General features: G+C 39.7%; 1 protein-coding gene across 4 annotated transcripts in view; it reads right to left on the bottom strand.

The window, feature by feature from the left end:
* Positions 1 to 14,236, bottom strand: part of PAPOLG (poly(A) polymerase gamma) — a 36,944-nt gene extending 22,708 nt beyond the window's left edge. For all 4 annotated transcript variants that reach the window (XM_055122996.1, XM_055122998.1, XM_055122997.1 and 1 more), the window contains exons 1-7: positions 13,997 to 14,236; positions 9,877 to 10,038; positions 7,855 to 7,921; positions 3,844 to 3,925; positions 3,309 to 3,418; positions 1,783 to 1,836; positions 202 to 313 (exon numbers count right to left, since the gene is read on the bottom strand). In XM_055122996.1, the coding sequence (XP_054978971.1) occupies positions 202 to 313; positions 1,783 to 1,836; positions 3,309 to 3,418; positions 3,844 to 3,925; positions 7,855 to 7,921; positions 9,877 to 10,038; positions 13,997 to 14,013 (604 nt within the window). In that variant the 5' untranslated portion in view covers positions 14,014 to 14,236. The remainder of the gene's footprint in view (positions 1 to 201; positions 314 to 1,782; positions 1,837 to 3,308; positions 3,419 to 3,843; positions 3,926 to 7,854; positions 7,922 to 9,876; positions 10,039 to 13,996) is intronic.
* Positions 14,237 to 14,590: the final 354 nt, after the last annotated feature.

The following is a 14,590-nucleotide window of genomic DNA, read 5'->3' as shown; positions in this document are numbered from 1 at the left end:
TCTGCCGTACAGGCGGGATACTCTTGGTAGCTTGCTGGGCTCTCCGAGAGGGATGGAGGAATCAAACCCGGGTAAGCTGCGTGCAAGGCAAATGCCCTATCCACTGTGCTATCGCTAGATCACAAAAATAAAAAGTTCCTTAAACACTCTGTAAGAAAAATAATTTCAAGCAGTATCTGGAATTTGTTTTTAGAAGCTTACCATTTAGGCTGCGAATACACCTTATATCAAGGCTTCTCAGTCGGGAGTCGTCTCTTAGGTCCAAATTATCAGATATAGTTTGTATTGCCAATCTTGCAAAAACTAGATCAATCTTTGGAAAGATTCAAAAACAGCAAAAAGAAAAATCAAATTTTCTTTTAATCCATTATCCTCCTACCCACGTCATTACAAGGTTTCATTAGGGTAAGAAAAACTTCAAATTAATGGAAATCCTTGGAGGCAGGACTTGAAACCATTCTTTTAAATTTTTCTCCCTTTTAGGTCACACATGGCGATGCACAGGGGTTACTCCTGGCTCTGTACTCAGGAATAACTCCTGGCGGTGCTCAGGGGACCATATGGGATGCTGGGAATCGAACCTGGGTCGGCTGTATGTAAGGCAAATATACCTTACATAGTGATACCCACTATGCTATCACTCCAGCCCCTTGGAAGCATTCTTAGATCCCACACCCAAATCCATACAACAAAGAAAAGGATTTGGGGGTGGGAGGCGGGTAGTATGTGATGCTGGGGATCGAATCTGGATCCTCCACATTCAAGGCAAACACCCTGCCTGCCTACTATCACTGTGGTCTCAAACACAAGCTTTTTAAAAAGCTAAACCAGGTCTATATAAAATGAGGACCAACAAATCAAAATGGCATCACACTTCTGAACACAGAACAAAAGCTGAAGACAAAGAAGCAAGGCCTCCAAAGTCCTGAGGAATATTATTTCCTACCTAAAAAGCCACCAACTAAGTGTGCAGAGAAAAAAAGACAAAAATATGCAAGTTTTAAAAAATATGAGCTCTTTCTTGGGGATACACAGAATGTGTTCCACTAAAATGAACAGAATGAAAAAGAAAATTCTAGAGAAGCTTCCAATTGGCTTTTGCCATTTTTCTTTGAAAACAATCTTAACTGGAAAGAAAATTTTAGAGAAGAAAAAGAAAAGCCCAGGATAGTTAAAAAAAAAGAGAAAAAAGTGTCAGGATAATGTTGCATATCCATCAGAGAGACATAAGGAGACACAGTGAGTTATTTTTCCAAAACGATAACTCAAGGAACCCAAACATATTTAGAGGTGATTTAGAAAATGACAAGAGACTGAGTTTGATAAGTCTTCGTATAAAAAAATAAGCAAATAACATAGAAAAGATTTTTTTTTGGATTTTGGGTCACACCCACTAGTGCTTAGACAGTACTTCTGACTCTGTGCTCCTGGATCACTCCTGGTGGGCTCAGGGGATCATATGGGTCAAACAAGTATCTTACTGTACTACTCTTTGGTCCCCAAAACAGAAAACAATTTTAACTCCTAAAGCAAAGAATAAAATCTGAGGGGTTATAATCTTTTAAGTTTAAGATTATAATAATGTAGATAAATACTGTCCTAATCAAAATTGTAACAGTAGATTATAGGTTTGTTCTCCATGATTGAGAAATTAATAGATTTAGAAAGGCAAGTGGTTATTAAGACCATTTGATTATTCTTTAAAATACACGTCTATGTAAAAATTTTTATAAAGCATTCAGTAGTTCAATCAATAAGGTTAGAAAAATATTAAACACTTACTTCAATCCCATCAAATTCAAATTTTATAACAGGTACAAAGGCATCTTCCACAGCCTATAAAAGAGGAAAATAATATACAAGGTATAAATCCTTTCTCAACCCTTTTTAATGTGAATTGTTCCATTTCTATTTTAACATGAGGGAAAAAGTAAAATGCTCTTCGTTTTGCATTCCAGGTAAATATTGTACTTTATGATCATAATTTAAGACACACTATAACATTTAGTAGAGATCTAACATCCACCTAAGGATATTCACCAGAAAATGGAAAGAAGAACTGATGTTTTCTGAGTGCTATTTCTTGAGTTTAAACTGAAAATGAGGGGTCTGGAGCAATAGTATATAGTGCATAGGACATTTGCCTATCATGCAGCTCACCAGGGTTAACACCCAGCATCCCATATGTTTCCTGAGCAAAGCCAGGAGTAATTCTTGAGTGCAGGGCCAGTAGGTAACACCCGAGTACTGCAGGGTGTGGCACATGCATCCAATCCAAAAAACCAGAAAATAATTTATAAAGATTACTAACGTGGGGCTAGAGAAACAGTACAGTAGAGAAAATATATATTCTACTTCTGGAGCTATGTCCCCAGTCCTGAGAGTCAATCTGAACTGCCTCAATCTAAGAAATCCTCAACCATCTCTATTTCCTTCTAACTTTTTATCCTAGTATTCAGATCGCATTATAACTACATTTATTTAGTTCTTCCAATGTTCCCTCCCATAAACAATACCTTATATATTTCTAGATCTAAAGCCAGTTATTGGTGCTAATAGTTTATCTGCATATAATTACTAATTGAACCTTACATATAATAGCTCCCACCATTTGAAATGCATCAGCCATTTCTCAGATATTTTAACAAGTGGTTAATATCAAATTACCAGTTTTCAAAAACACATTCCAAAAAGGGATCAGAATGAGGATTCAAAATTGATTCCTAGCACCAAAATAAAGTTATTATATACCCATTTAGCAAGCAAAGAAACCAAGAATAGATAATTTCACCAAATTCTAAAGCTAATAAAGGTTCTTAAATTGAAATTCAAACTCTATTACAAATAAGTCCATGTGGTTCTTTGTTTTGAGCCTCATCCAGTAATGTTAAGGGGTTTCTCCTGGCTCTGCACTCAGGAATCACTCCTGATGGGACCCAGGGGGGCATACTGTATACTAGGCATCAAATCTGGGTTGACCATATATAAGGTGAGTGCCCTACTTGCTGTGCTATCTCTCTGGCCCCTAAAACTATGTTCTTGATCATTATCTTTATTCCCCTTGACTTTTGGGCCACACCAGGCAGTGCCTGGGGTCATCCTGACACTCAATTTAGGGGACCATGTGATGACAGGGACTGAACCTGGGCCTCCAGAAGCACAGTACGTATTTAGCATGATGAGTTCTCTCCCTAATGTTAATCACTATTTTAATACAATATATTGGAATAGTTTAATAATTATATGTTCTGGTTTTTATAACAGATCTGTTAATGAGTTCAAGATACTAAGTACCAAAGAAAACTTACCCTTAAGTTTCTAATGCCATCTTGATGTTTCAGTTTTTCAAAAAAAGACTGAAAAAAATCAGATCTCTCCACATGCCTTGGAGCTACACAAAGTGCATCAATGTCAGCCCCTGCAAATCAAGCATTTCTTTGAGAAAGTATGCTAAAAGTAACTAGCATATTCTTAAGACGCATATAGAAATATGTACAGAAACTAAGTATGTGAGTATAGGAAAATATAAATTAGTTCTCAGAACCGAGATCATGAGAATATTTTTCTTCTCTCTTCATACTTCCCTTTGTTGTTACAATGCCTAGGAGTCATTTATTTGGTGTGACACAAGAGCTACACACTTGGTTTGTACAAAGAATCCTAACAGTAACACTCATGTTACTTAATGACAAGGGGGTTGTGAAGGATGGAGCTAGGGACTTCATACATGCAAGGCAGGTGCTCTACTACCAGTTAATCCCTGAACTTCTGTGTTCTTATAATTGTGACAAATAAGAGTTTATTACAGAAAATTCTTATCAGTAAGCACAGAAAAGCAGTTACCTTTGGTGTGTACTCCAAGTCTATAGGATCCAAATGTAAAAATTTTACCACCAACAGTAGCCACAACAGAAGGTGGAAGATTCTAAAATAAAGTTAAACAAGAGGCATTCAATTTTAAAAATTATTTGGCATAAAACTACTTAGTTTTTAAGTCCATATATGCTATAGACATATGACATTGTCAATTTTAGCAAAATGAAATTATTAAAGTATTTTAGGTCTCTTCTGGTTGAATCTTTAAGTTACGAGGGTCTCTTGGATGGAAGACAAATTCATACCCACACACAAGGATACATCTCCATCTGGAAAAGACATTTTTATCATCTGACACTACTTGTCCCCCTACTTGCCTATCACTTATCTTAATATTCACCAAGAAACTCTAAACTACCAAACTAATGTGCTTAAGCATTATACTCTGGATCAATTCTATCTTCCCTTTCGCTTCTGTAATAGACATCTTAACTCACACTACAACTTTCCTGCAAGAAAGTATGGTCATTTTTAGAGCCTGCCAGGACAGATTCCTGAGCACAGAGCCAGAATAAGTCCTGAACATAGCTGTAACCCAACAGTGCTGCCCCTGGCCCCAAGAATGGAAGAAAGGGGAAGCGAGTAGGAGGGAAGTGGAGGGAGGGGAGGAAAGGGGGTCATTCTTGACAAGGTTTCTTTGAGTTAATCTAACAACTTTCATGAACTTTTTTCTAATTGTACACAATATTGTTATTTTTCAACCTCTTCAGTGCTAGTTATCTGCCTATTATGTTATCTTCATTTAGGCTTCCTGATCTAATTCAGTATCTATGCCTGAAACAAGCAAAACATTCTTCCCAGGAGTAAGGGAAATGGCTTAGTGGCAGAGTGCGTATCTTACATGTGAGTCACCCTAGGTTCCAACATACCCCACGCCATTAAACATTCCTGTGATTAAAAACCTGTATTTTCTATTTCTCACTGACCTTACTGTACCTGCCTATACCTATAATAATTCACCTGCTTCTTAGCTTCCCAACTGTTTTCTGTCTAATATGCTGCCTTCTTTCTCTTCAACTGCCAGTCCCTAATTCAAGGCTATTATAAGCTATTCTTTTTTCTGTAGTCTTTATTTTCTCACTTCTTTTTGCACAAAACTCATTGGTGATGTTCTCAAATTATTCTATAATTGTCGTGTTCAAAACTAATCAATGTGGCAGTTGGAGAGATAGTACGGTGGATGAGGCACTTACCTTGCTGTGGCTAACCCAGGTTGGATCACTGGCACTGTATACAGCCCTTTTGAGTACCACCAGAACTAAGTCCTAAGCAGTCAGGAGTGGCCCCCAAGACAAATTAGTCATCGTAAACTACTCTAAAAACTGAAGGGTTCGTGGGCTTACTATAAAGATCTCCAAAATAAGCTCTTATGCATCTCTTTTGCCTTGTCTTTTCATTATCCCTTCTGAATCTCCAAATGAGTCTCAACTAATAGAGGCCCAGATCTCCAATTGTCTAAACTGTTATCTAATCCAGTCTCTCCCTTCCCACTGCATTTGCTACTGTTGCTGCCCAGAGTGCTTGCCTATCCTCTCTGGATATCTCAACACCTCACATTATTTAAAGTTCAAGTTTCACCTCTCTCATGAGGCCTTCTCTATCTCCATCTCATGTCTTTCCCCAAACTTCTATTCCAAACTATTATCTAAGTTCTTCTGTATTACATTTATTGACCTTTTAAAATATTTATTTAAGTTTAATCTCTCCAACCATATTTAAGTTCCTAAAGGTAAGAATTGTTTACCACTTTTCATATTTTCCCGTGAAGTCCAATGAGTGTGAAGTTCCAAAAAATAGTATCTGCTGATAATCTTGAATAGAAATATCTGTATAATAGGATATTATATTTGTTATATCCTGCTTAATAAATACTACTTTATGAGTATCACAAATAATTTTATAGCTAGGAAAGAATCAGTAAATATATTGATAATTAACATGAATCAAGAGGACAGAGAAACTAGGACCTTTTAGTTTACCTTTGAAATCTGCACTTGCATGATTCATGAAAAAGAGATACACTGAATGACAGATGTGACCAAATCACAGCTTCTAGCCAAAATGTCTTTTTGAGTTCTGAACTGTAATTCAATAATGTATGGAGTAGTCAAATGATCTCTGACTAAACTCAATTTATTTTAAACTAAAAAATGGAGAAATAACTGATAACAAAAGGTCAATTTTCTTATACATATAACATAAGATGTTAAAACCTGTTTTTTTTTTTTTTAAAAAAAAAAACAACCTCAAGCCTAGGGCCAAAAAGATAGTCCAGGAGGTAAGGTACTTGCCTTGCATACAGCTACACAGGTACCATTCTGGTTTGAACCCCTGGCACACTACACATGGTTCCCTGAAAACCTCAAGGCATCACTCCTAAGCATAGAGCCCTAAGCATTGCACCCAGCAGTGCTCAGAAATAGCCCCCGAGCACTGCTGGATTTGGCCCGAGCTGTCCCTTCTCCTCTCCCTTCAGAAAAAACAGTAGCAAAACCAAAGACTCAAGACTGGCATTTCATCTGATCAGACTACAATTTATACAACTTATCTAAAAACTTCAACTACTGATAACCATATTAACAGATCATAACAGAGAAGCAGGAAAGACAATTCAATGGTTGGATCTATGCTTTACATGTAGAATTCAACGGTTGGATCTATGCTTTACATGTAGGCCCTGGTTTAAGCCTCACCACCAAACAGTGGTCTGATTACTGAGCCAGAAGTCCCCCAGCACTTCCGGGTATGATGCAAAAACACACACACACACACACAAAAACAAAAAAACAAAAATCAAGCCAAAGAAGAGCTCAGAAATGAGTCAGATAGCTTTTGGTAACAAAAGTAAACAGCATAAAGACCCTTTATTTCAACTCAGTAAGCTGGAGCCAGGGAGACAACAACAGGATGAAGAACATGCTCGACAAGTGAGAAGTTGGGGTTCAATGTCCAGTACCTCATTGTCCCCTGGGTACCAAGGCAGAAGTAGCCACCCCAGCACCACCAGGTATGGCCACCTAACAACAGCAAAAATAAACTCAGTGAATTAAAGAGCCTCAGATCTTATAAAAGTACATTTTTAAAATGTACCAATTCTAAACATTGCCACAGGTACAGAAACAACAGAAGTTGTAAAATAAAGTATTTTAAAGGTGTTTATATAATTTCTAAACCCATGTAAATTAAGGGACAGAAAGGGAATTGATTTATTAATTTATGTGCTTTTAAGGGGCCATACCCTTATGTGATCCCTAAATGCTCCACACTCAGGGATCACTTTTGGAAGGGCTTGGGGAGCCATATATGAACCAGGAAAAAAAGGGAATTTAAAGAAAGTATCACAGCTATGAGACATTAACTTTTAGTTGACTACTACTGAGAAGGGAAAACTAAAAGAAAAAAAACAACACTTAGATACAAAAGTATGAGACACCTCAGAAGTGGCAAAACTTCAACCAGCTGAACATACCTCACCTCATTTAGGGCAGTAAAATAATATTCATTAATCTAATTCTAGAACAAATTAAAAAGTATAAAATATTCAAAATAAGCCAGAAAAATGTATTTTAGAAGACAATACCCGATTTTAAGGGAGAAATTGTATAAAATAGTATTAGAAAACTTTTTTTTGGGAGACAGGTAGGTAATTTAAATAAACAGACATATCACAAGTTTCGTCAGAAAGTACTGAGTTGGAAGGATAAAATGCACTGGCAAGAGTTCCAATTCCCTTCAAGGCTCTTCTTACCTCACACAAAGGCAAGCCAGTGTTTGAAGAGCTGAAGTCTAAAATCTGGTTTTTGATTTCTTGACATTTAAATTTTGGTCCATTACAAGTGACTCAAATAAGGTATTTCATTACCAAATAAGTCAGAAAGTCAACCTTTAATGTATTTCAAATTATTCTCAATTCCTGCACCTTATAACCAGAACTAATGACCATAATGACAGAATGAATTCAATGCTCTTTAGTCTTACCTTACTCTCACTGACATCAGAAATCCATTCTTTTACTAAATTGTTCAATTTACCAAGAACAACTAACCTATAATGAAAAAACAATGCATCAAATTAAAAGTTAAACATTAAAATTAAAATTCAGGGGCTGGTGCTATAGTGCAGCAGGTAGGGCGCTTGCTTAGCATGCGGCCGACCTTGGCTCAATCCACAGCAACCCATATGGTTCCCCAAGCACTGCCAGGAGTAATTCCTGAATGCAGAGCCAGGAGTAACCCCTGAGCACAGCTGGGTATGACCAAAAAAAAAAAACAAAAAATAAATTAAAATTTAAAAGCACAATTAGAAAACCTCCCAAACACCGATGAATGTGGACCTATTTTTAAAAAGTAATTAAATATATAAGCAGGCCAGGGATGAGGCTCAGCAGTAGAACATTTGCCTTGCATGTATGAGGCTTGGGATCCAATCCTCTATACTGCACCTCACTGCCCTCCCTCTACTCCCCACACCCCCCACCCCAGCTCCAAAAAAAAAAAAGCAAACGAACAAACATATAAAGAACGGTATAATGAGCAGTATTTTTGTGGTGTTAGAATAAAAGCATAGAACACATGCTATCATATCTGGTGACACATGGCACATCTCTTTGGTACCCCTTGGGTCTCCAGGATTTCCACAGAGGTAAGCATAATGATAGTAATTTAATATTTTGTCCTGAGCTATTTTGAAAGTCTAAAAAGTCCAATTAAAAAAATTTTTAAATTACCTTCAATAAGGCTGCAGAGGCATTATTACCCCAAGTTACATCTTGGCCTTACTATGAAAAAAAATCAATTCAGTGAGGTAAATAGAGGTTATCAATCTCTAATAGCCAGGTCTTAGATAATTAAAAAAATAAATTATTAAAACAAACATAGCTAATAGCATGTGTCCAGATCCTTAGTAAAAACAAACAAACAAAAAAATAGTTTAGGCATTTCAAAGACAACACATACAAAACTGAATTCCTGATGTGTCGAAACTTGCTTCTCCCTCAGCGTTCCTCAGGTAAGGGAATTCCATCCTTTGAGGCACTAAGACCAAAATCCTTGGCATCATCCTTGACCTCTTACATTCCACTGTCATTAAACAATGCTACTTTTAATATATATTCAGAATTCTATCATCTATTACTTCCAATGCCATGCCATCCCTGGTTACAAGCATCATCATTTCTTCACAGGGTTATTATAATAGACCCCTTATCGCCCCAATTCTGATCTGACTCTTCCTCTGACTATTCTTATTATAGCAGCCAGAGTATGTTAATACATGAGCAGGTTATGTCAATCTTGTACTCAAAACCCTAATAGTTTCCTGTTTCACTCAAAGCCAAACCTTTGTTTTATAAGGTCCCTATCACCACAGGGCCTGAGCAGCACTGCATTCTCAGGTACTAGTGCTAAACCACCAGCCTGAATTAAAAAAAAAAAAAAAAAAAAAAAAAAACCCACCACAATACACAAGAAAGATAGGTAGGGTAGGGAATAATCTGATTCAATTGTACATGTCCCTTGCATGGGTCCAATCCCTGGTACCACTATTACGCTAAACACAGCTTGTTATGGACCTGATGTCCTCCAAGCTGAGAGTGGTCCCCAAAATTTAAAAAAAAAAAAAAAAGTTAAATAAAAGAGTAAGTATATGTCTACCTCAGAACTTTTGCTAAGATCATCTTCCCTCAAATATCTATACTCATCCTCAAAATTTCCTTCAATGATCACTTTCTCAATGAGGTTTTCCCTGAGAACCTCCAGGCCCCGTTTAAAATTTTCTCAGCAGCACTTGTAAAAATACTTTATTTCACTCATTTGGCTTAGTTGACGTATAGGAGATGAACCTCATCCCTAAACGCCACCTAAACTGTAAGCCAAGAAGAGCTAATTTTGTGTGTGTGTTTAATTTTTTTTATCCCTAGGTAGAAACACTGATACTCGATATTTGTAGAATTAATGATTAAACACTGATCTATAAAATATTTTGTATTTTTGAATGACATACCTGTGGTTTAGTTCTTCCTCATCTTCAAACACTCCAAACGGTTTCATGGCATCAATTAATTTTTGTGTGTAAATATGGTCAATTTCTTTAGGACATGCCAAGCTAATTGGAGAGGTAATTCCATAATGCTTTTGTTGACGCTGACTGTCCAGCACGGTGTTTCTATTTTTTAAAAAAGAAAACCATCAGGGGGGAAAAAAAGGAACCATATCATAATGATACACTCAACTCTCTATTCAAACACATTTAGCTACCTTAAAAATTTACTTGGGGGGGCATTGTGGAGTGATAGTACAGTGGGTAGGGTACTTGCTTGCATGAGGCTGACTAGGGTTCCTTCCCCAGAACCACATATTGTCCCCCCATCTCCCAAGGAGTGATGCCTGAACTCAGAGACAGGAGTAAGCCCTGATCTCTGCTGGGTGTGCCTCCCCACCTTCCACCCTCTCCCAAAGGGTGCATCTTTCTGTCAGGTACAGAGTAGTGACTTTGGCAATTCAAAACCAGTTATGAAACAAAACAAAATTTACTTATGCAAGCTTGCTCTTCAAGCCTGTTTTCTATCTTAAACATGTATCTTCCCTGTTTGTTTCTTTGCTTATTTCCACTCTGGATAAGCCTTTGTTCTCTCTTGAACGTGTATTTTCCCTCTTTCTCTCCTCTCACACCTATCTAAACAAGTTTCATTCAACAAAAACTATCTTTCTTCACACACAGAAATAATTTTTTTTTTTAACTTGGGCATCACAGTCATGTGAGTTTCAGTGGTAAAGCACCTGTCTTGCATGTGTGAGGCAGCAAGCTCAACCCGTATTCATCAACACTGCCTTTGTGATACCCAGTGCTACAAACATGTGGTCTCTGGTTTATCACAATCATCAAAGTATGCAAACCCTGGACAAAACAATGAGAGAAGTTAAGTTTACATGGTACTAACAGTCAGAACAGGGACTTTTTTGTGTGTGTTTATTTTCATGAAAGGCTATTATTCATACTACCTCAAATTTCATGGTTAGGATGTTTTTTCAAACCAAAGCCAGGCAACAATGCCAAAACCACTCAGTTCAAATCCAAAGAGTCTGAAGGAGGGAACTGGGCCAGGGCCACTTCTACTACACCCTGCAGGTTTGTCAAGTACCATTTAGAATTGAATCTTTGAAAAGCAGTCAACTACTTGAATTAATGAAAGAAACAAAAGCATTAGATGACCACTGTGGTGGGCCTGAGCTATAGTACAGCAAGTAGGATGCTTGCCCGGCCCAATCCACATGAAATGGTACAGCTTTTTTTTTTCTTTTTAAAATCTCTAGTACATTTGTTCTTGAGAAATCTATATTAAAGTTTTTTACCTGAATCAGTGTTTAGAGTTCTAACATTCTGTGAGTCTAAGTAATTGATTTTTTCATTTAGTCCAGTACTCAAATTGTTTGCATGCTGAAAATGATCCAATTCTTTATACTAAGAGGCAGTATGGAGTGATAGTACAGCAGGTAGGGCACTTGTCTTGCATGGAGCCGACCTAAGTTTGACCTCCAGCTTCCCCAAGCACACCAGGAAAAACTCCTGAGTGCAGAGCCAGGAGTAACTCCTGAGCATCAAAGTGTGTGACCCAAAATACAAAATAAATAAATAAAAGACAAGCTTGTATAGGACATAATAACAAAATAGCCTCCAAAAGTTCCTAACCATCAAGATATTAGTTTTAAACTAACTACAAGATAATACTTGACATTTTGAGCTTACATCAGAAATTCCAAAATCATTTCAGGACTAAGATGAAGTGGCGACATTTTTCATTTGCTAGTAAATTAAAAGCAATTACACAATAACCAACAAAACCCACCATCTATCTTTACCATCCTTTTCATATAAGATATAATTTGGTGGGGTGGGAAAATCAAACATATGCCAAAAATGTACATACTGATGAACAGTGACTAATATATGTCCAGTGTCTGTTAGCATAAATTTTCTATTGGTCTGAAAAAAGTTATTGTCACTTTACATGTGGTACTTCTGGATCATCCATGGCACTATTATGAGCAATGGGATGACAATGATGACAGTGATACATTATCACAAAATTTTAAATTTCTGCCTTACCAGTGCATAAAATACTTCTATTTTTACTGGTCTGCAGGTATAAAAAGGTTAAAAACACTGACTTAAATAATACCTTTAAAAATAGCTCAATGATTGAGCCAGAGAGGTAATATAGTGGGTAGGCATTTGACTTGCATGAGGCCAACCCTGGTTCAATCCCTCACACCCCATAAGGTTACAAGCCTCTCAGGAATGAACCTGAATCAGGAGTAAATCCTGAGCACAGCCAGGTGTGGCCCCAAAACAAAAATAAATAGTTCAGTGACTAAAGAAACAAATGAGAATTATAAATACTAGTGATTTTTAATTCCTTCCCCAAATTTACCTTTTCTTAGAACAAAACTTCAATAAGTTATTTAAAATTATACTATATATATATATATATATATATTTTATGGTGGCAAGAATAGAACCCAGGACCTCACACACTCAAGGCAAATACTTTTCCAACAAGCGACTTCTCGATTCCTAGAACTTCTCTTTCAAGATTAAACATTCTACCTCTAAGAAAACTAGAGAGGTGTTTTGGTATTTATTGTGTCTCTGTGTGTATGGCGAATGGATGCCATTTATGATCACACAACTAACTTCGCCAAAACTCTAGGAGGTCTGGAAATAAATGCCATTATTTCAGGTCTTACATTATGCTCTCTGATCCCAATTTCTCACTTGAATTCTGGAAAGGTTAGTTTACAAGGTTCCTACCAGCATTAGAACTAATCTATCTAATTATCTGGCTCTGGGGGCACTTGGGGGGTAGGGGGAGAGGGAAGCAAGCTACAGAATTCCTTACAACCCATCAATTTCACCTGTTGAACACCCTAGGGAAACTTCAACACACTCTCCAAGCAGAATGTTCAAGAATATTCAACTGCTACACTGTAACGTTCGAAACTTTGAAACAACCTAAAATAGCAGCTCTCGGGAAAAGGAACAGGGTACACGCTATAACCAGGGCCGTAAATAAGAATTCAGGCTGGAAAAAATATTAACATTTACAACGCTTAACGATACCGTTGGGCTGAAGCAACAAGCGGAGGAGTCGTAAGTGTGATACTAGTTATGTAAAGTTTACAAACAAGGAAAACGCCGTTAGTCACGGACACACACAGATGTGGCACTAACGTTTTTAGGACAAGCGGCAACAACTGACATCAAATTCGGGATTGTGGGGAAATGCCCGGAGGGGCGGGAGGGGGGGTGCCGAGAGGTGAAAGTGACCACGGAAGACGCAGTCGCCTCCGCATCTGACGTGCCTGGCTTCTGGGAAATAAAGTCCGCCGATCTGTGTCTGTGTCTGTCTCTGTCTCTGTCTCACAAACACGCACACGCACACGCGCGCACACACACACACACACACACACACACACACGCACGCACAGCTATGCTTCGGGACAGATGGATGGTGGCGAAACGACACTCGTGTTACTCTCCTCATTTCTCTGTGCGTCTCGATTCCCAGCGGAGCGACACTGGGAGCCGCTCCGTCGCTGTCAGGACCGCGTCAGGCGCCCAGACCGAGAGGGAGCGGGCGGCGGCCGGGGGGCTCGCTGCCGCGCGGGGAGGCCCGGAGGCAGGCGCGGAGGACACGCGAGCCCCGGACTCTCGAGCCCCCGCGGGTGCCACGACCCCCCGCGAGCCCCCGCGCGCCGGCGGGGAAGGAGGCGGGGGCCGCAGAGGAGCGTCTGCGCCAATGCAGACACGAGACGCGCCGGTGGCGGGAGCGGGACCGGCCGTTCTCCGCACGGACACGCGCGCCTCCACCTCCCCACAGCCTCCGCGGCGGGCACCGTTAGCCGCGGGACGCTGGTGGCTGTGGGGAACTCCGGAGTCCGCGCGTCCGGGCTGGGCTGGCCAGGTGAGCCTGCTGACCGCTCCGCAGAGGGGAAGGGACCCACCGGGGTCAACTCCCCGCTTCACGGAGCGGGGGGCCACGGTCCCGAATCGGGGTCCCCGCCCCACCACCTCAGCCCACCACTCTCCGCTCTGCCCTCAACCGCCGCCCCCCGCCACTTACGCAGACATCTCTTTCATCGCTTTCCTGCGACTGCCTCTCCGGCGGGTGCCTCGAGCCCCGGAGTCCTGTTCTTACTCTTCCCTCTGTCTCTGTCCACTTTCCTTCCGTTCGCTAGTAGCTCTCTAGCTCGTGTACTTTCTCACTTACTACGGTCGTGGCATTCAACCGAGTGAGGAAAAAACACCACAAAACCGGCTCTATTTATGACAATACAGCGCGGCGACGCCAATATGGCGCCACTTCCCAGCCTGCCCCTCGCCCGCCTCCGCCCCGCCCCCTGAGGACCTGGACCCGCCCATAGCTCCGCCTCTTTCTCCTCCTAGGAGTCCCAGGAGGTTCCGGTGGCCCCGCCTACAGGGGGGAGCGGGCTCGGGCTGCTTAGCCTGTAGGTGGAAACGTCCGGAGTTCTTTGTCCTAAGGACTGTCACCTCAGGCAAAACGCTTGGAAAGTAATTTGGAAATGTTTTCTCTTCTTTCTTTAATTAGAACCCATGTTGTATGTATTTTTTAAAATATTACAGCCTTGTCTGGCAAATAGTATTTTAACTCCTTCTTTATCCCACTTTAATGAGCCATAATCATACTCAGTCCACT

This window comes from Sorex araneus, chromosome X (assembly GCF_027595985.1).
Source record: "Sorex araneus isolate mSorAra2 chromosome X, mSorAra2.pri, whole genome shotgun sequence".
NCBI classification, from domain to species: Eukaryota; Metazoa; Chordata; class Mammalia; order Eulipotyphla; family Soricidae; genus Sorex; species Sorex araneus.
This window is presented reverse-complemented; position numbering and strand designations above follow the sequence as displayed.